Source organism: Semicossyphus pulcher, unplaced genomic scaffold (genome assembly GCF_022749685.1).
Source record: "Semicossyphus pulcher isolate SPU_LCO1_2020_fin unplaced genomic scaffold, fSemPul1.0.p SCAF_10, whole genome shotgun sequence".
NCBI lineage: Eukaryota > Metazoa > Chordata > Actinopteri > Labriformes > Labridae > Semicossyphus > Semicossyphus pulcher.
In genome coordinates, this window is record NW_027211604.1 from 29,155,233 (window position 1) to 29,181,277 (window position 26,045).

The 26,045-nt window shown below is 41.6% G+C and overlaps 1 protein-coding gene across 1 annotated transcript in view; it reads left to right on the plus strand.

Moving 5' to 3' along the window:
• igsf9bb (immunoglobulin superfamily, member 9Bb) overlaps positions 1-26,045 on the plus strand; it is a 151,728-nt gene that overhangs the window by 75,023 nt on the left and 50,660 nt on the right. Inside the window, exons 4-7 of the mRNA XM_069675371.1 lie at positions 6,266-6,417; positions 9,911-10,028; positions 16,836-16,977; positions 22,201-22,346. Coding sequence (XP_069531472.1) covers positions 6,266-6,417; positions 9,911-10,028; positions 16,836-16,977; positions 22,201-22,346 — 558 coding nt within the window. The remainder of the gene's footprint in view (positions 1-6,265; positions 6,418-9,910; positions 10,029-16,835; positions 16,978-22,200; positions 22,347-26,045) is intronic.

A 26,045-nucleotide genomic window follows, 5' to 3' on the forward strand; every position in this document is an offset into this window, starting at 1 on the left:
GTTTTCAAGGCTCTGCAGACCCACCGTGTGCTGGAAAGCTTTTTGTTCACTATCACTTGTGGTGTGATGTTAAAATTGTTTTTTGTAAGAAGTTTGCAGTTATTAGACTAAAGTGTGAAACAGAAAACTATAAACTATATTCTTTCTTTACAATAAAAATAATTCCAGCTACATTTATCTCAAAATATGTCAAATGTTTCATTTTATGGCTCCACTCAGACGACACCCATGGTCAGAGGCATTATGTTTCCTGGCTGTCCCTCCATCCGTCTGTCCCACGCAGGTGAACGCCTCACAAGCACAAATGTTCACTTAGACTCGAGGACGAACTGATAACATTTAACTGGTCAAAGGTCATTGTGATCGCTCCACTCACTAATTATGACACAGCAATAACATTGAACCAAAAATACTTTTTGAAGAACAAATTATCTTTTTTAAAGAAAACAATTTTATTTGACCTTTATTTGACCTTTTAAGTAAAATCATGTCACATTTAGTCAATAGATACCTTTAAATATGTCAATCAATCATTAACCATGTAATTTATTAACCAAGTGAGGTCTATTTATAGAGCAGTCTGTAAACAGCTGCATGACAGCTCTTGTAATGGGCAGACCTTGTTTCTGTTCTTCAGTAACACACTCGCACCATCAGTCAGTCTCTTGGAAGTGTCTGCTTTTTTCTCTGTTAGCATCTGTTAACTAAGACTGTTAGCATTTTTATGATGCAGTGCTACGGTGTCCCGTTGCGGTGTGGGGGACTCCTCCGATTTTAATCAAGGTGTGGAGGGCCGGGCTAAGCCTGCTGAGAGCGCAGGAGCCAAGGAGCTATGCAGCACTACAGTGGTCCATGATCTTTTCGGGCTCGCCATTTTCAGACATTACTCTGAGACAACAATTATCTTAATATTGGCATCATTACTCCACCTCTGTAGTTGGTTAACTTTTTAAGCCATTTGTTCCGGACGATCACCGTGTCTCTCCATCTTTCATCCCCCTTGCTCTGTAGCTGTGAGTGACAGCTGGCCTCAGTCATGAGGGGTATACTTGATTTACAGATAAGTGGGGCCTTGTACTGTTGTGAACGTACATTTGCATTTAAAAACCTAAACGTAAGACGACCCCAATTTTTCAGATGTATTTCAAGAAATAAAACCTGCTTATACTCAGACCAATTTGGTATATCACACCTGTTTTTTTTTTCTTTTTCTTTTTTCATCCAAGATAAAATCTCCCTGTCGACCATCAAATCAGCTGATGATTGAAATCATATTTTTGTTGTGATTAAACGATTGATTTTTGTAGTATTTGAATGACTCCTGTTTGCAGACTTGTATTCTTTGTTACTTCCATGTTCTTGGCATGCAGGAAATTCCAACACATTTAATGTCTTTAAGAAGGTGCATGGTTTGAACTTTCATTGTCCCCGTCTCTGTGGCATAGTATGCACTGGACATAGAATTAGCACTATGGCCGGGCTTATGGCCGCAGATGGAATGACATGTTAGCATTGAGAGGCTCCAGGATTAAACATGTAAGCTGATCAGCATCAGGCCTAAGGTGATTAGATTGAGAATATCAAAACAGGAATTATGACTGATCAAAATCTGTCGGGAATCACTGACACTGATATCTGCGTGTGTGTGTGTGTGTGTGTTTGGGTCAGGGTAAATGGGGGTGGGGCGCTGAGTGTGATTTGGTAGGAAGACGTGCCAATTGTCTTGTATGATCATCCCAGCTCATAATCTCATGGGCCTCGGAGCTAAAGAGGATTTTAAAAAATGGTTTTACAGAAAGCAGCATGTCTGGCACATCTCTGCACATCACCCCAACGTGGTGTGAACGCCCCGCTGGACATGTTTCTGCAGTTTATGTAGTTTAGATCGCTAAGTCTTTAGCAGCTAGGACATCGGAACAGGGCTGCCCCCTAAACGTTGACCCGAAGACCCTGAGCTGGCTAATTTTTTTAAGTCCAATCTTTTCACTTTTGTCCTTTTTTCTCTGCAACAACAGCATGGTTAACTTTACAAAACAAGTCTGAGGAAAGAACAAACTAGGTACATATTTACACATGATTTGGGAGTGCACCATGGTGTATCCAGGTTTTGGAGGTATTGGGAAGCTGGCTTAGTGCCACTCTGCCCGTACATCCATGGATTTGTCGCTTTGGTCAATTAATCAATCAAATTTGATTTATATAATGCCAATCATAACCAAAGTTATATCAAGACACTTTACAAACAAAGCAGGTCTAGACCATACTCTTTTTATATTGGTGACAGGACAATGATGCCTAATATAACTAATAATAAATTCAGTATTTTAAAAGTTGGGCTTAATACAGCTACAAGACCCAAACTGCAAAACTGGAAGAACCGGAGGTGTTCCACTGCGAAGGAATGGACTGATAAAATGATTAAGATCTCATCATATGAGCACATTAGGAAGAGTTAATGTTGTAATCTTGAAGATCTCAGTTTCGTTCTCTTTGGTGGCTCCTATGGAGATAAGTGGTAATTGCGGGAGCACACTTCCCAGATATCCAGACAGTGATTTTCCTGGCTGATGGTCGCTTTCCTTTTCAGACTGTTTGCCTTCATCTGAGCGTCGAGTTTGTTTCTTTTTCTTTGGATTTTCACTTATTGTTGAAGTTGTATCTGTCACAGTTCATTGTTCACAAAATGTTGAGGACCCAGATGCAGACTTGGATATTATGAGTTTAATTAACAAAAGGCAAAAATGCAAAAACAAAAAGTCCAGGGAAATCCAGGGAACACGGGGAGCTACGAGGAAAACTAACACGATGGATGCACATGGACAGACAACAAAAATCCACGGGTAGCACGACAAAGACAATGAACCAGCAACCAGACAGGGGAGCACAAAGACTAAATAAACTTAGGAGGGGAGGCTAATCAGACACAGGTGAGACAATCAAGGGGCAGGTGAAAACAATCAGGGCAGGGCACATGATCAAACAAGCGGGAAACACAAAGGCAGGAAGTGGACCAACACGAGAGACAAGGTGACAAAGTAAAACAGGAAATGATCTAATCAGTGAAACAAATACAATACTAACTAAACAAGACTAAATCCTGACAACACAGAATAAACTAAATACAAAACTAAACAATGACAACTCATGACAAGAGACAACATGACAAGGTAAAACAAGAAATAATATCAAAACACCAAAATACAAATCAACAATAACTAAACTAGAATAACTCATGACAGTACCTGTAGTCATCGATCTTTTTTTGTTTGTTCAGCTATAGTAGATTACTGTTTACGCGTCACTAACTGGGCACCGCTTGTGACTTTTTCCACAAATGTCGCGTGATTCTACTATATACTGCAAATGCAAAGGCTTTCATCTCTGGGCCATCATTCGGCGATAAATAGTGACTTAACAGATGTTTATTTAAATGAAAATCTTCAAGATTATTACTTTAAAAATGTTTGAAAATTATTACAAAGTTTTATAAGGCCCCTAAGATTTCATCGTTCACACGGTTTTTGCCAGGAGTCAAATTGTACTTAGAGTTCTTCTCCTCTCAAAAAGAAACAGACCCAGCTACTGCCTGTAGGTGCTCAGCTAGCTTTTATTTGATTTTTTTTTTAGTTTTTGTCATTTACAAGGTTTTTTTACTGGCATCTGAATATCCACCGAGGTCTCTCAGGTGGACACACGAAGTCAGAAGGGGCTGCTAGCCAGCTGTCGCTAACTCTAGCTCACTCCCTGACAAACGTCGTTATTCTGGTAGTTTAAAAAGACATTGACGTGACTTGAAACACTAAGAAAGAAGTCAGCTATTCATGTTTTTTTGTCCAGCCGACAGCAAGAGCTTTTGTAACGCTCTGGTTAAAACAATGTCTAACAGGTAAGAGATTCATGGTGACTGATAGAGGAGTAAAGAACAAAAAGTCTGACCTTCGTATTAAACTGGCAAATCTGATGCAAAATCTGAAGCCAAACACATTAATTTGTCAGCCTTGACTTTATTGAACTTGATTCATGCAAGAAAAAAGAGAATTGATCAGAAATGAAGTCATTTGAAAGAGAATCAGACAAAAAACTTTCAGTATTTTTAATGAACTCGTGTCCTTGACGGAGGATAAAAACAAGTTCTCCTGTTGCTGCTGCAGAATGTCAGAGTAGAGGATGTTTCCAGGGACAGGTGTGCCTGAGTGAAGGTGTGTAAAACTGCAAACACTCAGGCTTTCACAAAGAGTTCTGCCTTTTAATGCAGGAGCATGCTCTGTTGGCGTAAGTTGACTCACAGCACCAGGAGGGAAACCACATTCAAGTTTAATTCCTCCTGTTGGTTTGTGTCACAAGCTCTCCACAAGTCTTATCCTCTGTTCGGTACACATCTAAAACTGTGGATGTGTGCATCCAGCCAGATAGCAGAGGCAGAGTCAGGTAAAGGTTTACACACATGCATTATTGAGAGGTCTCTGGGTAGTTTGTTTGATTGTCCAGTCTCCTGCTATTATTCACACTCAGCTGGTCCCTCACAGGAGGAAGGAGGACACTTCAGCTGCCAAACAAGAGACATACCTTTAAACAGTTCCTGCTCTTCAAGTAGGTACTTACAATTGAGGTGTTTTACTGCTTTTCATTGCATTTCCTGGGTACAGCTTTGTTTCAGTGCAGCTCCTCACACTCCTGTACTCTCTTCTCCATCTTTATTACATTTAGGGCCATTTAAACTCAAACTTTAGTGATAAACTGGAAGATTTGGGGTTTAACATCAGGACATAGACAAACGAGGAAAGGTAGAAAACATCATTTCTACATTAATTAAATGTTTGACAAATTTGCAGGGAAACATGGAAAAGGAAGAGATCCTAGACATGTTTCATAAAAGACTATCATAGGTTTAAGAACTGAAATGCTTTAGGAATAATCTCTATAATGAAACATTCAGTTAAGCTACCATCAAGTTTGAAATCCTGTTTTTACAACCCATATCTGCAGAGACACGTCACCACCTGCTTCCTCTTTAAGAGAACAAACATTCAGGAATCAAGACGTGAAAATGATGCTTACTGTGATAAAGAGGCAAAGAAGAAACAAACTTATGACCCTTCATCAGTCTCCTTTACAGTCTCCTGGCAACCATACTTTACAGATATGTTACACAAATAAGCATTTATCATGAGAGTTATTTTATTTCTGACTTGATTTCATTCCTTTTTTTCCGAGTGCTCGGACCAACAGAGTAATGCTCACTCTTGTGAGTGTTCAGTGGCAGTGAGCGATACTTCAGAATGAGAGTGCAAGAAAATACCAGGAAGTTTAAAACTTATAACAAGACAAAGATGTGTTCAGAACGATAACAATACAAGTTGCAATTACATACTAAGTAAATACAGAGACGGAGTCTGCACCAGGAGACACGTATGATGATTGTGTGACACTATGTTGTGAAAGCCTGTCTCCTGATTCTCCTGATGTCTGAACTAGATAAAAAAGCTCACACCTGACAGATCATTGAATCAGCATTCTTTTGAAACCTTTATTGCCATTAAATCTCAGTACAGTCTGGGGCGCTGGTTTAGCTCAGTTAGTAGAGCAGGCGGCCCGTATACAGAGGCTACAGTCCTTAACGCAGCGGCAGCAGGCTTGACTCCCGTCCTCGTCCCTTTGCTGCATGTCATCACCCACTCTCTTCTCCCCACGTTTCCTGTCTCTCTTCAGCTGCCCTGAAGAACAACAACAATCTGTTTATTTAGGTTCATAGCACTGTAGTAAGCCAGACTTCAGCTGAGGTGTGACTTGCTAGCTACAGTGAAAGTGACCCACACAGGAACGCCAGCTGCACAGACACAGGTGTATATGGAAGGTCAATATTTACAGGTTGTGTTTATCAATGCAATTAAACACAAATGATTCTGCCGTCAGACTTGCAGCATGTGAACTGGTCTGTGATTGTGTGCTTGTGACAAAGTGTTTCGTGTCTTCCCCCTGACTCTATGATTTTTTATCATGATATAGAAAAACTTATTGAGGGAATATTGTAAAGGGTCTCGCTGAGATGTGCAAACCTTATTGACAAGAACGTTCAAAGGAATCTCTGTTGCATTGTTTAAGTCATTGTTGTGATGCACGTGGGTGGAAACTGATCCAGTTTATGCCGAGTCAAAACAAGAAGTCTACAGGAATAAAGATGTTTTCCCTCTTCTACATGGACTTAATACTTTTGAAACATTTTTAACTCGTCCCTGTTTCTCCTCTCTCTCGTATGACCCCTCAGCCCCCCCCACGTTCACAGACACACCACCTCAGTACGTCGAGGCCAAGGAGGGGGGAAGCATCACTCTGACCTGCACGGCCTTCGGAAACCCCAAACCCTCGGTCAGCTGGCTGCGGGAAGGCAGCCTGATGGTCAGCAGTGCCAAGTACAAGGTGTGTTACCATGTGATGTTATTATGTCTCATCTGATTAATGAGTGCTCTCTGCCCTGGTGTCTTTGTGTGACGTTGTGTTCAAACTGACAGGAGTGCTCTGTGTAAAAAGGCCACCTCCTTGTTCGTTGTATGAGATGACTGCACACAGTATCAGTATGAACAAAAACATGCAGGCTGTTGAACATAGGTGAAACTTAGCTTCTAACTGCTGTTATTAGAGGGACAGCCTGAATCATAGACTGATTCCAACAGAGCGTCTTCAGGCACATGAACAAAAACAGATAATCTGATGAGTTATCAATTTACATTACCGCATTTTATTCATGTTATTGTGATGTAAACATTTACACAAAGCCGGTATTGTTCTTTTGGCTACACTGACAGAGCATGCTCAGTGCTGCTATTGGCATGTTAGTCTGGACAGACTTTAAGCAGCGAAGGCTGAGGTGCGGCTACGGCACCCGTGAAACATTCCAGCAGGTTGGCGTAGTGGTAGAAATTGTCACTAAGCAACGATTTGTAACAACAGCTACTTCTGCTTCGGATGACATGTCTATAACAAACAGAAGAAACTGTCAAATTAGCGGTTATCTTTAACAAATATACTAATAATCCATACAAGTACTAAAGGTAGAATCGAATATAAATGAAATGACTGTCAAATACGATAAAAACGTATAATCACCTGCTTACACTCTGACGATGTACGGACTACGACAATCCGTCTTTCTCCCGTAGTAGACAGCTGCCCAGCTAGCAGGAACGTTCCCATAACATTGTCTAACATTACCTACAAGTCCTAATGACATTTGAAAGAAAACGTTTTAATCTAAAATTCAAAGAACGTTTTAAGGATGTTTATCATTTCAAATAAAGTTCTTGTAATGTTAAAACTTAAACTAAGACAAAGCGTTTTAACTGCAACATTGTGAAGATATTTTCAGGATGTTATTGAGGCCTGGGATGTCAGAACGCCTTTCATAAAACATTTGCTCAATGTGACTTAAAAACAAAGGTAGAACATGCTCACTGCAACATTCTGAGGAACTATTAAGGATGTTAGTACGGCCTGAACTATCAGAACATGATTCATAAAACCTTCCTGAAATGTGATTTGAACATTCTCACTGCAACTTTCTGAAGATGTTTTCAGAGAACGTTCTCCTACTATTAAAAGGAACATTCTGGGAACCAAATAAAAAAACACACGTCCGAACGTCAGTTACATCAGCCACGAATTCTAAACGACACATCGAGTTGACCCATCCACATATCTGCGAGCGTGTAGTTTTTACTGTAAGTGGATCTGACTGTAAAGCAGCAGTGAGTGAATACATTTGAATTAAAGTCAGACTGTTTTCAACTTCTCTTCTCCCCTTCAACACTTAACTAGAAAAGAGTTTGTTTAGTTTTCGACTTTGTGTTTAATGAGAAAAACTGCGTTTGTGAGAATAATGTGAGCTGTACAGTTTCTACCATTGAGTCCTCGGTGTAGGAATGGAAATGACTCCCCCACATGAGATCAATTATTTAAATGACTGAGCTTTGTTCACAGCCAGTTATATTCCTACATTTGTTCCAGTGGCAGGCAGCAGCTTTCTCCAACTCACAGGACTGCATTTTACTTTTCTATAGACTGTGAGCGACCTGTAGATCTGCTAACATGACTGACTGAAGATTTATAAGAGGCTTTTATATGACGAGATTATTAGATTATGGTACAAATATCTGACCTCTATAATGTGAATAAATATAGAAAGGTTTGTGTGGTGAACTCTGGAAATGCTGCAAACCAACTCTTTGTTTTTGGTCTGCGTGCTTGGACCAGTGACTGTATATAAAGATGGACCATTCGTCCCCACCTACTCTTATTTTAAAAAGTGAAGCCAAAATACCCCCGAGTAGGGCGCTGCCATCTTCTGCCATCAGTTCTTTGGAGCCAAAGACTATCTGCCAGTGGAGCTACAGTAGAGACGATGTCTCGCCCCTTCCGCTAACCAAAACCCACATTTAAATTACCAAAACAAACCCAGCAAAGATCCCACACATCTGCATATTTAACAGCAGAACAGCTTCTTGTGTCGGTCTGAAGCAGATCTTCACGCTTATGGAAAGTTCACTGACTCTAGTGTTAGTGTTAGTTACGTCTCCTCTCGCCGTTCCTCCTCTACTCTGCTGCTCGGGAACAGAACGCTGCAGGAGCCCCATTTGTCAACAGAGCTGTCAATCATGAGGTCAAGCCCCCTTTTTACAGCATCAAATAACTAAATTAAAGTAAATTTGTCAGAAAAATGAACTCTTGACATAAATCAGCATGATAAGAACTAACTATAATGACAGAAACCATGTTTGAGAAAAATGGATTTGACATGTGTTCTGATTTTATAGTTTGACTCATGTCCCATCTGTGCCTGCAGAAGTCTCAGGTTCCGAATGTCACATTTACCGGCACCTAGCGCGCATGCTTTCTTCTTCTCTTGTTATTTAATGGCGGTTAGCAACAGCGTTCAGATGTGCTACAGCCCCTGTCTGGTGGGAGTACCGCATTCAAGCCAGGCAAAAAACAATAGATGAGATAATATTCACATGAACTCTTCGATGTTTTATAAATTAATGACAATACGAATATTCCATATTCATGACCCACCCCTAATATTAACTTTTGCTATGTTGTTGTAGCTTAGCTTGCTAAAGTGAAGCTGCATTTAACGAAAAGTAACTGGTAGCTTCGCTCACTACAGTTTACAAGTAGCTTTCCCGACCCTGATAGTTTGTGTCCATCCAAGATATCCTCTTACCCAGCCTGACCAAGATAACAGGTCATCAAACTGGGCTCTGGTCAGCGTCAAGTAGCTGGAAGCGGCAGTAAAGTTGATCTAAACACAGTCCCTGAAGAAGGAAGTGAAATTAGCTGTGTGCATCTCCGGAATGATTCCACAGTCAAACTCGGGCGAGTAAAGCAAAAGAAAATGTACCTTTCGGTTGGCACACAGCTTTAGAAAGAAAAGCTGTTAAATTAACTAAGCTGTAGCTGTGAAGTGGAAGCTGGTGCATCTCGCTGTGCTCTCTGCTGTCAGATGAGTCGGTGTACTTTGAGGAACGTGATTAAAGAAGATGAAGAGGAAAATGAAGTAACATCTTGTAGCTCTGAAATCAGTAGTAGTAAAGTCCTGTGGGAAGGTGAGCCAGGGGCTGAATGTGAGGACGTGTAGTAAGTCAGAACATAGATTAAATACTGGAAAGAAAAATTCAGAGTAATACTGCTTCAAACAATGATCAGGTGCACATATGAACATTTTAACAGGTTTAGTTGTTGTTATTATTTCCTCTGTTCATACTGGCCATCAGGAGATCATTTCCTGATGTTCATCTCCAGGATTATCTCCAAAGTTGGAATGATAAATGAGAAAGAGAAAAATGTTTAAAAGGATTTTGTCGCAACAGTCCACCTTAAATGTAGACTGTAACTAGTTAAATATTTCTGTGTTCAGGTGTCTGATGGGAGTCTGACGGTGCTGTCCATCACGCGGGAGGACCGAGGGGCGTACACGTGTCGAGCCTTCAGCCCCCAGGGAGAGGTCATCCACACCACACGGCTGCTAGTACAAGGTGGGAACATGTGTTTGTCTTGTTTGTTTCCTCAAACAGGCGAATCCCAACTGTGGTTTATAAGCTCTAACCTGTCTGCTTGTGTTTGTCTGGTATCTGCGGTAGGAAAGAGGTTTCACCTGTTTTTCACCCTTTTATAATCAATATGTATGAGACAATAACTTCCTGTAGGTTGGAACTTTTTCATCACAAGGTAACACGTTAAGGATACGAGCTACACTGTAGGTTTTTTAATCCAGTCCAGTAGTAGCTTGTGATTGATCTCGCCCTCGGATGTTACCTAGCTTATTCCTTTAAGTGTGCTGTCGTATCCATGTGAATACACCAGGCTGAGTCGAGTTTAAACAGTGTGTGATGCATTAGTATGTTGATGAGTGCAGTCGAAGCTGAAACTAGTTCTGAGGCAACTACCATCTGCAGATGAAAACAGAAGATTTAAGAGTAAATGGAGCTGAACTGTGTCTTCATACATCTGAGCAGTTTATTATTTATCGGAGAGAAAAAGAAGAGGATGGTTTTGCCTGCAGCTCTAAATGAAACGTCAGCCTCTCTAACTTAAACGATCCGTCTGTATCCGCTCACGCTCCGCCACAAACTAAACACACATTTAGCAAATGAATTATTTATTGTCTACAATTTGCCACATCATGCACATCAGTGCCCAAAGTCACTAATTGGTTTATTGAGAAAATGAAAGGAAACACAGGATGAAGAGTGTGTTCGTGCGTGTGTGTGCGTGTGTGTGCGTGTGTGTGCGTGTGTGTGCGTGTGTGTGCAGCAGAGACCTGAAACGCCTCAGCAAAGAGGATAAATGATAAAGCAGCAAACATGACATTTCAGGTCATCTAATTTAAAGATTGCTTCCCCAGATGAACACAGCTGAGCGGTTACGACCTCGTCTGAACTGAGCAAAGGCTTAACAGAAACATTTCCACTCAGTTTTCATTAGATTGATTCCTGTCAGTCCTGTGGTCGCTCGCTACAAGTAGCAACTAGGAGTGGGCGATATGACCTAAAATTTATATCACAGTGTTGTTTTTGCTTTTTGCAGTAGCTGTATTATATCAGGTTATTACAAAATGAAAAGGTGTACTCTACTTAAAACATGATTCTAGCTCCACATAGTTTCATAAGGGGGTGCTGGTGTATTCCTGATAGGGAATACATGATGCAAACATGATATACGGTAATACATTACCCGATTTAAAGGTTATACCGTATTTTGCTTCACTCTCACACAAAACTACTTTAATCTGCTCACTTTGCTTCTCTTGGTTTCCCCTGCACACACACACACACACACACACACCTCTGCTGTACCTACACACAGCAGCTTGTCCCGCCTCTTTCTGTTTATCTCTCCGTATGTGTGTCTGCTATATATCTATTGAAATGCATCATGAACTATACGTGTCACAAAGTTGTCAAAACTAGGAGGCTTCAGTGGTCTTTTTCAAACTTAAATCAACCTGAAGTTTATGTTTGTTATATAAGTTACACTCAAACTTTTGACACCTGTGGCCACATCGCGGTTCCCCTTGCTGAAGAAGAATAAAGGCTGTCGGTGTTAAAGTTTTTTATTTTAGATCAGTTTAAACTGGACTTTGCAAACAAGTTAACAAAGTTAATGGCTTTCATGATCCTCTGACTTTGACCCTAGCACAGCCACAAGGTTGACTTGTTAGGATTTGAGTTAAATGTATTGACAACTATTGGATAGATGCCACAAAATTTGGCACAGCCATCCCTGTCCGTCACAGAATACATTAAAGTACTTTTGAGATATGTCCGGTACTTTGGTTTGTGAGCAACTAATGACATTCCCCTACACTGTGCGTTCTGTTTTGTGCTAAACTGCATCCACAGATATTTTGCATAGACGGAGAGAAAAGTTCCCAACTGTTGCAGGTCTGCATCTCTCTGCCAAAGGAGGATTACAGACTAAACAGAGCAGCTTGTTAGCTTGGTGTGAATGTTTTCTCTGACATTATTCTCAGTATGCTGATGATATTTTCAGCCTGCTTACTGTGCTTTATAAAAACGCGTCTGTGATTTTTTATCTTGGTTGTACTTGCTTTCATTCATCACAGAACTGACAGTGAACGTGCTCACTGAGATCACATACTTCCTTCAGCGACTGAGCACAAAGCCAGAGCGGAGCCCGGCCGCTTGTTTGACCCGTCCTGTATAATTTACGGGAGAGACGGATTAATAGAGGCCCTCCTGGAAAGCCACTGAGCTGCAGATCAGCTAAGAGACCACAGTGCCAACAAATCTCCAGCACTCAGCCGGTTCCAAATAGGGCGGGTTGGCACAGACACACACGCACAAACACACACACACTCAAACAGCTACAGCCCCGTCATTGGGCACAGGCCCGGTGCTGGTTGTCCTGCAGAGGGGCTGGCAGATGGAGATGCTGCCTGTTACAGGATCAGGCTGTGGGCAACAGATCAGGACTAACATATGGGACGAGCACTTTATAGCTGCAACACGGGCTCAACTCAGCTGCATGTGTGTGTGTGTGTGTGTGTGTGTGTGTGTGTGTTAATTATTTTATTGTCAGGTTAGAGATGAGACTGTTTGAATTTAAAAGAGATTAATTCATATGGTGAAATATTTAGTTTCACAGGTGATATGATAATATAGTAATGGACCCTTTACACCCTCCACACATACACACACCTGCACCTCTCTTACTACACACAGGCCCCGCCTCTTTCTGTTACTTCCTCCCTGTGTGTCCGCTCTGTTGACTTTCTTTATCATTGTTTGTTTGTTTTATAAAGCAGCCAAAAAAACATAACCAGCGGGTGGGGGACCACCAGACCCAGGGGAGGGAGCTCCCCTCTCACAGAGCACACAGATTAGATCATGTCTTTCTGCTGTAATTCTTATATAGTTATTATATTGTTCTAATTATTTATTTATTTTAATGCTTAACAATGGCTAGATGTAAGTCGATGCATTAGTGTTTTTTGCACTATATTGTCCTCGGCTGGCTTTCCTGCAGAACTTCTCTATTAATGACAGAAAACTAACTTGGCAAATGTTTCATTTGAGTCTCATGTTTTGTGATTGAACGTTTGGTTTGGAATGTTTTTACATTTAAAGTTGGGCTGCAGCATTCATAAGTTTGGGAACAGCTGACTTAGGGTATGAAAGCATGCGGAAACCAACATAACGAGGAATGACATCAGAACCAACCAGCGTCTCCTATAACAGTGCTTCCCAACAGGTCTGGCCTTAGGACCCACCACCACCTCCTGGATGACAAATCGTGGCGCAAATTTCACTCAAATTTATTTAATGAAAAATGGTGCAGGTTGGACCTGAGACGGAACAAAACATCATAGCATGTCAACATCACAAAACACAACAGTATCAGAGTCAATCAAAATGACCAGCAGAGAGCAGTGCATAAGAATAAAATATTCCCTCTACAATTTAAGCGTAACATGAATGCACCTGCTGTCGGGCTCATCAAGTTTCGAGAATGTAACTGTAGCTGGGATCAGTTCATTCATGGACTGTGAATAAACTACACTACTACTGCACACATTTCATAGGAAACCAGTCTCCTTCAAAATATAAGCGCAGCACAGACTTTTTGCCACAACTTTTTTTTTTCAAGCCCACTGAAAACAGCTCCATGACCCACTTTTGGGTCCCGACCCAGCAGTTGAGAACCACGGTCTTATAAGACACCAGCATAAGTAAGACTACATAAAGTAGGAGAGTATCAATAACAAGCGGTGCATTTACAAAAGGAAATGTGTCCAGTAAGTTGTCCATTGCAGATGGTTTTGATGAATAAATTAGATAAAAATTAAAATGCAAATGTGCCAAATTCAATTAAGGTCTCTGTGTGGGAAACTTTTACATGTTATTTTGAAAGAGTTCAAGACTGGCCTTTTTACTTCTCCTGTTCAGTTAAGTGTTTAGCAGAAATAGCAAGATGTTTAGCATGCAGTCCCTATCCAGGAGAGACTCACTGAGATGTTTGAGCCTTCGTCCTGCGCATCTCTTCATCTCAGCCTTGGCTTCACATAGTTCATACAACTTTAATCTGTGCTGTTGGACTGCTAAGCCATACCGATTCTCCTGTTTTGTGGAAATGTTAATATAAAGTTAATAACTCTGTCCAAGTTGAATTCAAATACTTACAGTTTCAATGCTGGACCTTCATCAGGGAGTTAGATCATCTGCATTAGTTTTTGGGAAATTTGGACCTCCGTCCTCTTCTACACCTTCTTATGAAATAAATATGCAAAGTGTTTTTATTCTGATGTTTGAAATAACTAAATCAACACATTATAAAGTCTTTTTCTTGTCATGCAGGTGATTCCTGCAGAATCAGACACGTTCAAATGAGATCTCTCTCACACAGCAGCCCTTTCTGTACTTGTCTGTAGTACATCCTATTTTTGGTGATGTTGCTGTACACAATAACACACTCGAGTGTTGAGTGGTGCTCTCATAAGCTCAACCATGCAGTGTGTGGTGAGAGGCTGAAAGTAGGTGACCGTAAGAATAGACCGTTTTTAGCCTTCAGACCTAACTCTTCCTGGTTTCAGTGGACACAGCCATCGTCACTGACTGTGGATTGAGTATCATGGCATAACGATATCCATGCGTGCAAGAAGGATGATCCATCTGGCACAGCGAGGATCACTCATAAATCGTGCTTATAATCCTTTACTAAGTGCAGAATAAGTCTGTGATATGGCTCCGGGGTCGGCCATGACACTTCTCTACACACAGAATGGAAGCAGTGGTGTTAATCCCTCTGTCTGTGGAGCCAACATGACCTGACCCCGGCCCAGTGTGTCCACTAAGTCCTGTGTTGTGTCTGTTGGTGTGACGTGGTGGAGTGGGAATTTCCTCCCGAAGGACATCTGTGGGAGTTTGTGGTGAATGTCACACTGGTCTGATCCTCATGTGGCTGTTATTTATTGCTGGATATGTTAGCTACAGACTGATTACTTTATGGACAATAAGAGGATCATATGTGTCCAGCATCTGTGTTGGCAAATGTTTCTGCTTTAAGACAAAGTGACATGAAGTGCATGGAAGTGACCATGTTGGGGAATGATGGTGGGTACATGTTGCTAAACCTCTATCCTGGTCCAAAGGTTACAGCGGTAGTTAAACTCAGTAAGGATATGTTTACAGAGGTGATGTATTAAGTTCTTTTCAAAGACAGTAGCTGTGCTCACCTGATTGCGTCGTGTCGAAGGCTGTCCCATTTCGAAGGCTCCTTCAGATGCAGCCGACAAATGCGTCCTCCTTCTCCCGGGCCACAAGGGATCCATCGGGTGCATTCTTCACAGCCCAATGTATCCTGAGATCATGTAATTTGTGCCAATTCAAATGACATGGCGGACTCTTACATGGCCAAGGAGTAAATTTAAAAAGGAAAATTCTAAGCTTAATCCAAAAGGCAACTGGACTTGGTTGAAGTTCTTGAAGATGTTTTGCCTCTCATCCGAAAGGCTTCTTCAGTTGTTAACTGACTGGTGGATGGAGCTGGAAACATAAGCCTGTGAAAGTTTTTGGTTTCAACTCAATGGAATAGCTTGTGATACAAATGTTTAAAATTATTATAAAAAACTGGCCTTGAAACTTCAAATTATTTTTAAATGAAGCTTCACGTTAAGTTCATGCAGGACATAGAGCTGTAATCAACTGACAGCCAGCTGACTGAATCATTGTTTCTAATTGGTAACACACCAATCACAGCCGCTTCTCACAACAAGGCGGTCCCTTTTCAACTTCTTCTCACTCATCCCTGCTGCAGCAATGCTGCACACACATCGCTACTGCTGCTGCTGGCAATGCTTTGCCTCCACCACTCCAGCCTCCTCCTTTCTAGCCTGAAGCCTGTCTTGATCCTTGCTTGTATTGTGTTATCTCTCAGGTGTACGTCCCTTTGGACAAAAACATCTACTAAATGAAATTGTAACATTGTAAGCCTTTTGCCCACTCTGTATACCCGGGGGGTTTTGCATTGTGCTCCCAGGAAGGTCGTAGCATGCTGCTCGGCTAACCCAGGGAGCAACTTAACAGCTGAGCTGTAAGCGCCAAGCACAACTGTGTTTCCATTTGGCAATAAATGGTTGAATCTATGACGAGAGTGTTCCTGACTGAAATAACAGGTTAAGTTACGTGACGTGAGTTATTTTAGCTAGTTAGCCAGCTAGCTACCTGTTGCTAGGCGACAGGAGCAGCACTTTTTGAGGCAAGAGAAAAGACCAGGACTCCATAGACCAGACTGTCTCTTTTCAGTTCGACTTAAGCGTCTACACAGCTTGTCCTTCTGCGTACTTTGAAAGATGCAGCCCTGAATTGAGACACAGCTAATGACTTCAGTCTCCCTCTGCTGGCCCTCAAAGAGAAGGCAAGTTTGAGGACTTTACTTACCATTAGCTTCACTTTTGAAATCAAAATGCAAAGTCCACTTCTTATATCTGTTCTATGACTTGAATAATATCCAGCAATTGTCACACTGTGTGTGATAATTACATCTTGTAAAGTGCTGCTTTTAGCCCATCTAACACACAAGATCCCATTGTTTAAACTTGCAACCATGCAATTATCTCCTGTCTGTTCGGCTTTTTGCATCAACGGGCAAGTTTATTACAGCTGACAACCCATTCCTTTCTTTTCAAATTCCAGGTTTCATCTCAACACCTTTGGATCTCCTTAAATCAGCTGTTTAAGAAAATGAGTTTTCCTTACATGCATTTCTAACGAGGAGTCTGCACAGAATGTTCTTCAAAAGTGTCCCTGTCTTTGTCCCTCCAGGCCCTCCCTTCATCGTATCACCTCCAGAGAACATCACAGTGAACATCTCGCAGGACGCCTTCTTCACCTGCCAGGCGGAGGCCTACCCTCGAAACCTAACCTACACCTGGTTCTGGGAGGAGGACAACGTCTTCTTCAAGAAGTAAAGTTATGCTCGGGTTAATCACTGTCTGCCTCATCACCTCACCTGTCTGCACCCACTCATCACCTGTCACTGTGCTGTGTTTGTATGACGTTTTAATGGCTGATTTTCACCACAGAGGAAAGAAGTAACGTAAAACTATGTGAATGCCATAAATAAGCATCGGTATTAAATTGAGACTGTTTTATAACCATTTGAAAAACCCTCACAGTGGGGTCAAAGTACAAAAAAAGTAATAATGGAAGCTTGTCACTCATTTTGTGCGACAGATCTGCAGAAATGTCAGTCAGTCGGCACGTCTCCCTCTGCTGCCACAAGCGCTGACATTTCCACTGATGCTTGGCAGCTGTTCAGACAGAAGCAATGCACTTGTCCATTCTGCTCACCCATAAAATGCCCCTCAGCCAGCAAAGCTTGAAGTTAAGTTGGGTTTATGATGCACATTCACAAAGCTTCATATTGCATCAATGTCTGCTTCAATGCACTGTTTCTGAAGGAGTCAGAGAAGACAGGGGTGAACTCAGCTCTCATGTGTTTGTGCAGCAAAGCTAAACAAAGGGATGAACACCGGTGTGTTGCCTTTTCATGCTGGCTAAAATATTAATAAACTATGATGAGATAGAAACAGAAGATGGTCTTTACAGCATATATTGTGAGGTTGTTTCAAAAATGGGATATCTGCCCTTTGAAAAATGCAAATGACGGATATGAAGGTGATATTTAGACTCAGAGTTGGAATAGTTGAACAGTTTAAAATGAAACACAACGTGAATAGTTGTTCAAGAAGAAGCCCTGGAACAGTGAATTCATTTTCTTAAAGATCCTTCATAGAGAGAGGGTTCCTTTTATTTTATATAAAGTGAGGGCAGACATTCAGATATCTCAAAGTTTTATCTTTAAGCTTTCCAAAAAGGTTAGATTAAATATACCGCTTTGCTTTGGCTCGATATCCTGTTCATCCTGAGACTTCTTCATCGTCTCTCAGCCTGTAGTACCATCAGGTGAGGGATGTCCAGTTCCAAATCTGCTATTCATGTGTATCGTTAAAGGCGGGGGGTGGGGGTGTATTATGCTAATTTCAAGCTTCATGTTTCACTCTGTGGTACCTGTTGAGTAGCTTAGCATAATTTACAGTTTAAAAACCTCCTCATTTTTCTCACACCGGTGCTCTGTGCAGGCCCTCATACAGCCTCCGCCTGAAACAACTCAGTCAGCTCTGTCTCTTTAAGAAACCCCGCCCCTACAAGTCCACCTTCTTCTGATTGGTCAGCTCTCCGAAGCCCACTAATTGATGTCACAAAGTGCAGCGTGTAGAAAAAACTGTGTGAAACCTGGTGTTCACAGCAGCCTGCAGCCTGAGCTGAGAAGTGGATTACTCCAACATACTTTTACCTACAGATTTGAAACTTCACCCACGTTTAGTCTGAACATCCACATTGTGACATTATATATATGTCATAAATGTGAAACAGCATAATACTCCCTACCATTTATTTTACCACATTGAAACTAGATCCAAAGTATATTCTGCTATCCGTATCACTCACACATCAGAGTAACCATAAGACTGTGTATAAAAAGTGGACGTGGTATTTTACAGTGGTGGGTTGTACTTAACAAAAAACAGTTACATAAAAGTAAAAAGCCGACTCCTCAGTGTTTCTTTAACGCCTTTTTTCTCTGCTAGCACAAAGCAGTATCCCGATTAATTACGGATGCACCTTGTTTCACCTTACCTTATCTCTATTTATGGCTTCGTATGGGACCAGACTTTGGTATTGGAAGTGTTCTGGTTTCCATTATTAGTACTTTTGTAGTCTAAGTAATATTGACCAATCATGTATCAGCAGCCTGCGGCTCTATTGTGTAGAACAAAAGTGCTAGAATACAATCCGCTGTAATGACACCCCGGCTCCAATCAGTGGTCATCTGACAACGATTTAGCTTCTTATTAACCTCAATAAACAGACATCTGCATGCTAACAGCTAACACTGTGCTCTAGATATCAAATTCAACTTGAGCAACTTATTTGCTTCATGCTGTGTTCCAAAAGCCGATCACGGTTAGATTTCCCGACTTCCTTGAATGCAACAGAACTGATCGATCCGACCCCCGTTCAACAAACGTCTCATTTTAAAGTAGTTTTCTTCTCCTCTTGAGGACAGACCTGACAAAGCTTCATGTTGACTTGTTACTAATCTGCATCATGATGTTGTTATTTCAGTAAAATGAAGAGCCAGTAATAAGTCAATCACAAGAAAATCTGTTTCTGTTCGGCCTCATCCCGCTGAAGTAAGCCAGAGTGCAGCCTCTTTGTAACTTACTGCTTACAGTGAAACTGAGACTCAGCACAGATGAACGGGCGCTCCTCTGGGGATTTAATGTACCAAGAAATGACAGTGTTTATTTTGCAGACATCTCGAGGGGAGAATTTAGCTTCACTTTCAATCTGAACACACGGTCACTTCTCAAGCTGCTAATGGACTGTGAACAATGCAGCGCACGGGAAAGGCAGGCTTTGCTGAAAGTCCTTATCGCTAAACGCTGGCTAAACCAGAATGTTTGAAAAGTGTGCTGTCGCTCCAAGAGGAAATTTCATAGTCAGACGATAGCCGATGGGTTCTGAGATTGAGCCTTAGCTGATGATCTAGTGTTTGTTAACCTCTTACCCCTCTCCTGCTCCAATTCTGGCCTCCAAAAACAAGATGGCGACAGCAAAAATGCCAAACTCAAGACTTCTAAACAGTTGTCCACAAACCAATGCTTGATGTCACAGTGGCTATGTTTACTTGTTTTCACAGACTCTGTGTCATGATTTGAGGTTAAACAAATAGGGAGAGGACCCAAGTGCAGACTCAGTGATTTATTAAATAAAACAAAAGGCAAAATCCATAATGGCTGACTGGTTACCAGGCAGACTTCTTAAACAGAGATCTTCATCTTGTTGTGACTGTGGGTCCCTCAGTTAAAACACCACAAGTGTCTCTGTAGAGCTACTATAGTCTTCTCATTATAGTTTACACCAGGCCTGTGAATGGAGGCTCAGTGATTAGAGCCGACTGTGACTACAGACGGCAAGATAATTAATCAATTGGAATATCAACACCAGGGAAAAGAAAACATATTAATGAATAATAAACAGCAACAAAAGATGAGAAGGCAAAGATCGTTAGCCGTCATAAGTTAAGCTCAGGATGAGTTAAGATAACATTGACACTGTACAGCTCATATCCTGTGAAAGGGAGACCCACCAGATGCTTATTCTCAGAGCCCAGTGATTAATTCTCAACGCTTCAGCCTCTGAGAGAGGAGGAGGTGAACACAAACAGACACTGTCCTGTGCTGGTGAATCAGATCACCATCCTGCACGTTGTGAGAGAAATACACAATCAGGCTCTCACAACCAGTCTTCAAATTGTATTTAAATTGCTCGGCCTAGTTTAACCTGTGCAGGCTATGAGTTCTGAAGTCAGACTCCTCTGTCACACATCAGGGTCCTGCATCACTGTGCCGAGAGACCTGATATTTGTATATCATCATGATCGCATGTACCCTGCTGCGAATCAAATTTCACAGATTAATGTTTATTACAACAGCAGAAAAACTCATGAAGTGTTTTTACAGCAGGACGATGTGTCTGTTGTGGTTTAGTGCAAATGAGTCCATAATTTTCTGGACATTTTGCGTGAATGGACGGGCAGGCAAGGTTGCTGAGTCAAGGGTTTGCTGTTCTGTTTCTCAGGTGTTTACGCGACGCATGCAGGAAAAACTGTGCTCACATGACGCAGAGGTTACTGTGTTACAGTGTGACAGACATGCGTAAAAGTTTATATGTCCACAAATGAGCCTTTGTAAGGCCATCACAACGGCCTGAGGGGCTATGCAGTTTCGTGACGGGGCTTTAGCACCCCCTAGCCCCAGTGTAGCGCCGGGCTTGGTTTCCACTTCTAGTCTAGTCGAGTCATTAAGTAACCTGACCTTCCTGCTCTTCGGTCCACACTTTCTTCAACAACTGCTCTCTATATTTATCAAACCATTTCCTGTCCTTGTATAGCAGTTCACCCAAGTTGCAGAGTGCTTTGATGCTGTCTTGATTTTTGTTTTGCCCGTTTGTTTTTTTTGCTTCACATTTTATCTGCCCACTTAGCTGCCTTTAAGCTATATTATGCACAATGAATCACTGAATTCCACCAGTCTGCCATCTCCAATCTACATGGTCCTTCCTCTGCTGTCAGCACTGCCTAACATGACAGTAAATAATACATTTGTTGGATCCTTGTAGCATCCACAAGTTCTGGAGCCAGATGAGTAAAAAAGTACATAGCAAACTAGCTGAAGTACACCTCGTTGTTACTAACATGTTTTGATATCGCTCATGAGATTCTCACAACCTGAATATGCCAGACGTGTCATTAGTCATAATGAGCCCAAACAGTCCCTCTGTCAGGATGTTACACCTGAATCTAGTTCCTGAAACATGCCTGTGACTCCTGAGAGATCTGTGCTCTCACTCAGTCGAGCTCTCACAGTAGTAGGGAACCTTTGGGATGACAAAATAAGATTTCTGGATAATGGATGTGCTGCTGAAAATCTGAAGCCGCTGTGTGCGACACTAAGTCAAGCATGAACCAAGATCCCTCTGATCCCCTTCTTCTAGTCTAACCATAGCCGGGTGTTTTGTCGAGGTTTAACACGTCTGAAATCTCCACATCTGGCAAATGTATCATCGCTGCTGGTATCAATGAATCCATAAACCTCACACTCCTATATTCTGATGATTTCATGGCAGGGGAAATAATTTTTTCCTGAGTTTTCCTGCCACCTTTGAAGCCTGTAGACTCACAGCTCCTCTGCAACCAATCACTCTGCCATGAATCATGAATCAAGCTGTGCAGAGCTTCACTTATATGAGAGTCAGAGCTACACGTCCTCTGGGATGTGAGTAAGAAAGGGCAAGAAACTGTGGCACTGGGCAAACAAAATGTCGTCATCTTCAGACAAGTCTTGCATCGTACATCTGTAACAGTTTACATGCTCGTCTATCCATAAGTATTCTCATATATCAGGCTTTGACTTGTGCTCTCTCAAAGCTGTCACATTCGTCAAATTTGGTACATGTGACTCTTATTTTGAAATACGACCGAGCCTTTAAGACATTACAAACATGAAGCTCAGTGATGTTTATCCCAACATTAAGGCTTCCCTTCTCGTTACTTTCACAGCGACCTGAAGCGCAGAGTCAGTATTCTTATCGACGGCTCCCTCATCATCGCCCAAGTCAAGCCGGAGGATGCTGGGAAATACACGTGTGCTCCCAGCAACAGCCTGGGCCGACCACCGACTGCCTCTGCCTACCTAACAGTGCAATGTGAGTGTCTTTGTATTTGTTCTTTGTGTTACACTATAAAGTCTGTCCTGGTACATTGTAAGACTTCAGGCCTGTTTGAGCTGTGTCTCTCTCTCCTGTGAAAACAGACTTCCCGCTGGCGGCTGCAGGGGTTGTTGTATGTACGATCCTGTTAAAATCAATCTAAAATTAAAACTATTAGAGCCTTCGTTTTTTTTGCAGTGAAAGGTCCCGGCTTCCTTTTTTTTTGTGTCAACATGCTGTAGGTTGATGACGTCATTACCTTTTTGTACCTGCAGTGTTGGACAAGGAGACAACGCACATCAGACATCTGATTATTAATATAAAAAACTCTCACAAACTAAAATTTGTGAGTTAAAATAACTTATGGAGTGGTTTTAATGAAATATTTAATTCATGTTTTTTTTTTCTTTTTTTGGTTATGGGCAAAGTTTGATAAAAAAGATTCGTATATATGTGTTTAATTTTTGACCCAACTGCAGTATTTAATTTAACTTGATGTCCTTGGGAGGGAAGCCTCTGCGTTTTCTTCAGGCACACTCCCACCGAGCCATGATTTAATTTAAAATGCTTTTATTGAGTGAGGGCATCTCTCGTAAAGACAAAGAGATCAACGCCGACTGGTTTTGACCCACGGAGGGTCTTCCTCAGGACGTGGTAAGAGTCATCTTCCAGATGACATTAAAGACCTCTTAATATATTTTTTTGGTAAACACACTGCTGTACATACAACAAAGATTACTGTCTTAAAAAAAGCTCTATTAAATCAGTAGCTCAGAGATGACCAAGGGCCTGTGTGCACTAACATTTTTGCGCTGGCAGTGCCGACAACCTCAATTTCAGAACGCTTCTCACAGGCGCTTACTGTTGCTAGGTTAAGAAAGTTTTCTCACGGCACTTCTGTTTCCCTTGGTAAGTGTTCAATCACTCTGTATGCTTAATATTTGCTTTTGTTGAAGGACAGAAAGGAATAGTGTCCTGGCATCAGCAGCAGCTTTACACCTGGAAATTGTACCCTCAAAAAATGAAAGGATTAGCTTCTCCTCCGCCATTGTTGTAGGCAAAGTCCAGGTCCTTTTTGATTTTGATTGGTCGGTGAGGGAGAAGTGACATTGACAAGCGCAGCGGTGTTCTGACAGCACTGTGAGCTACAGAAAATATCCGTGCCAACACAAATAAACGCTGTTAATGGACACTAATCCTATCCCTCTATACTAACCAAAGGCGGATCCACAATCAGAAGTTTCTGCTCTGTAGCTGCTTTCTCAAATCAAATTTCATGTGTGTACAACTTTCTCTGTCGATTCTGCTCTGTGGAATCAATCTGCACACTTTGCAGGTCTCGGGGCTGACTCTGTTCCACCTCTCAGCCAACGACTAATCCCACCCAAACATTCATTTACTCTCTGTGATACACTTTTTTTTTCTGTTCTTATTTAGCACAGATTATACAAAGGACAGTGAGAAAAATCACTGGTGTATTTCAAGAGGCAGTACAAAACACAATTTCACAATAAACACAGAACTACGTCCCTTTATTCTTTAGTGTCAGTCCTATTTCTGAAGCCTTCATGACAGTTTCTTTCAAATTTGATTCTAATACCTACTTGTCTTTGACCTCCATCCTGTGATCTCCAGATTCAAGATTGTTTCTTCACAGATATTCTCACATTCTTTATGTTTCTGTTGATAAAGTCTGGATTGAATATATTTATAAAAGTCTTGGGCTGGTAGATTAAACTCCTCTTGAAGTTCGTTAATGACTTCATGATTTGCTAATTAAAAACTTGGGATGCTCGATATTATCGGCACGTTATCGGGATCTGCAGATTATGTCTTGAAAATTACATATGGGCATCAGCAGATTTGTAATTTGCTTATAAAACAACGCTTAAAATCTGCCTAAATGCTCGATGATTCCCTAAAAAAGCTTGACGAAATACTATGACATTAACTCTGCCTGGGCAAAGTTATCAACAATATACAAATAAAGACTAAAGAGTCACAGAAACTTGAGCCAGTGAAAAGAAGTTAAACAACTTTCACAACTCTTAGCTAGCTAACAGTTAGCTCACATTCTCGTCATTTTACAGGACCTTAACAACATCAGACACGGCGAAAATACACTCGCAGCCAAAGCCGACGCTAAAAGAGAGTAACATAAACATTAGTGCAAAAGTAACCTACATACTCATGGACACACACGATAAAAAGAGACGGATGCTGCATTCAGGTGTGCTCAGGCACGGGACCAATAAGTCACGTGACCTTTTGTACAACACCTCTTCCGTCAAGCGTGAGGAAGGGTGCAAGGTGTCTGCTTTTGGCCACTACAATAAGAGTAGGCCTGATACCAATTCCACCACAGGGGAGATTTGATGTTCTCTGCAATTAGGTGGAAAAAAACATGTGCCTATTAATCGGTATCCAAATCGGCAATCAGCAAAAAGGGTTGGAAAATATCGGCATTTTGGATATCGGGAGAAAAATCCAATATCGTGCATAGCGATTAAAAACATTTAACATGATTATTTCCTCCCACTCCCTCCTGCTCTCTCTCTCTTGACATCTCATTTGTACTCATGTATGTTTATATTCATAATCACAGCATCACATCTCCATCTCTCTCTCTCCCCTCTGTCTTCATCATGGCTCTCCGCCTCCTGATTCTCTCCTCCCATCAAACCCTCAGTCAGAGCATTCGTCACTCCGAAGGTCTGAGGGGATGTCGCCTGGTGAATCTGTCACTGTGGAAAGGCATCTGGTTGATATTTAAAGCAGGCAAGACGAGTCGGAGATAAAAACTTGTGCTAGGTGGTGGTGTGTTTGTGTAAGACACAGACCATGTTAACAGAATACATACTAGGTCTTTGACTGTTGGGATTTATACGATTTTGTTGTGTGATATTGGACCCTGAAAAATCCCTCCAAAAAATCCCAAATATGGACACCCGGCCCCCTGAATATACAAATAATATCCTTGAATTAAATAAATTGGATCCAAAAAAGATCATCTGAACTTTTCACATACTTAGTGCATCTACGATGGTTTTTGGGCAAAACTCTTTATCCAATAGGTGCCATTAAAGGGCCAGTTCGCTGATTTTCAACCTCAGTCCTGTCATGCTATTATGGGGAGCTAATGCCATTATCGTAAGAAAAAAAATGCAATTTGGCTCTGTGCCTTTTGGAGGACGCTATCTGCTTCTCTGCCCTGGAAAGCCAAAGCCAGGGAGCTCGATAAACTACACTTCCTCAATCTAGGAGGCCCGTCTCCGATGTCATGTCTCGTTCCAAATCGTCAGGTTTGAAATGTAGACTGCAGACCTGAAGATTTTATAGACGATCTGATGGTATATTCACGTCGTATTCCGGATTCTGTACCGCTCTGAGCCATTGCCTGCAGAGAAACGGTAGTATTTCACTCCAGCGTCTCTCGCTGGCCTGTTCCTTTCAGAGGGAGGGGCGCAATGCACCCTGGGTGTTGTAGGAATGTAGAATGGGCAAAACCACGAGCTGTTTGTACAACTTTCTCCACAGCTATGGCGCCAATTTCAAATATTATTGCTTCTATCGATTACAGTGCATTTTTTCAGGGGAGAATTGCTCCTTTAACTGCCCTTGTATTCATGAATGTGCAACAGGTAAAAAGGCTAAAACTGCTAAAAACTAACTATGTTAAATTAGCATCTCTGACAA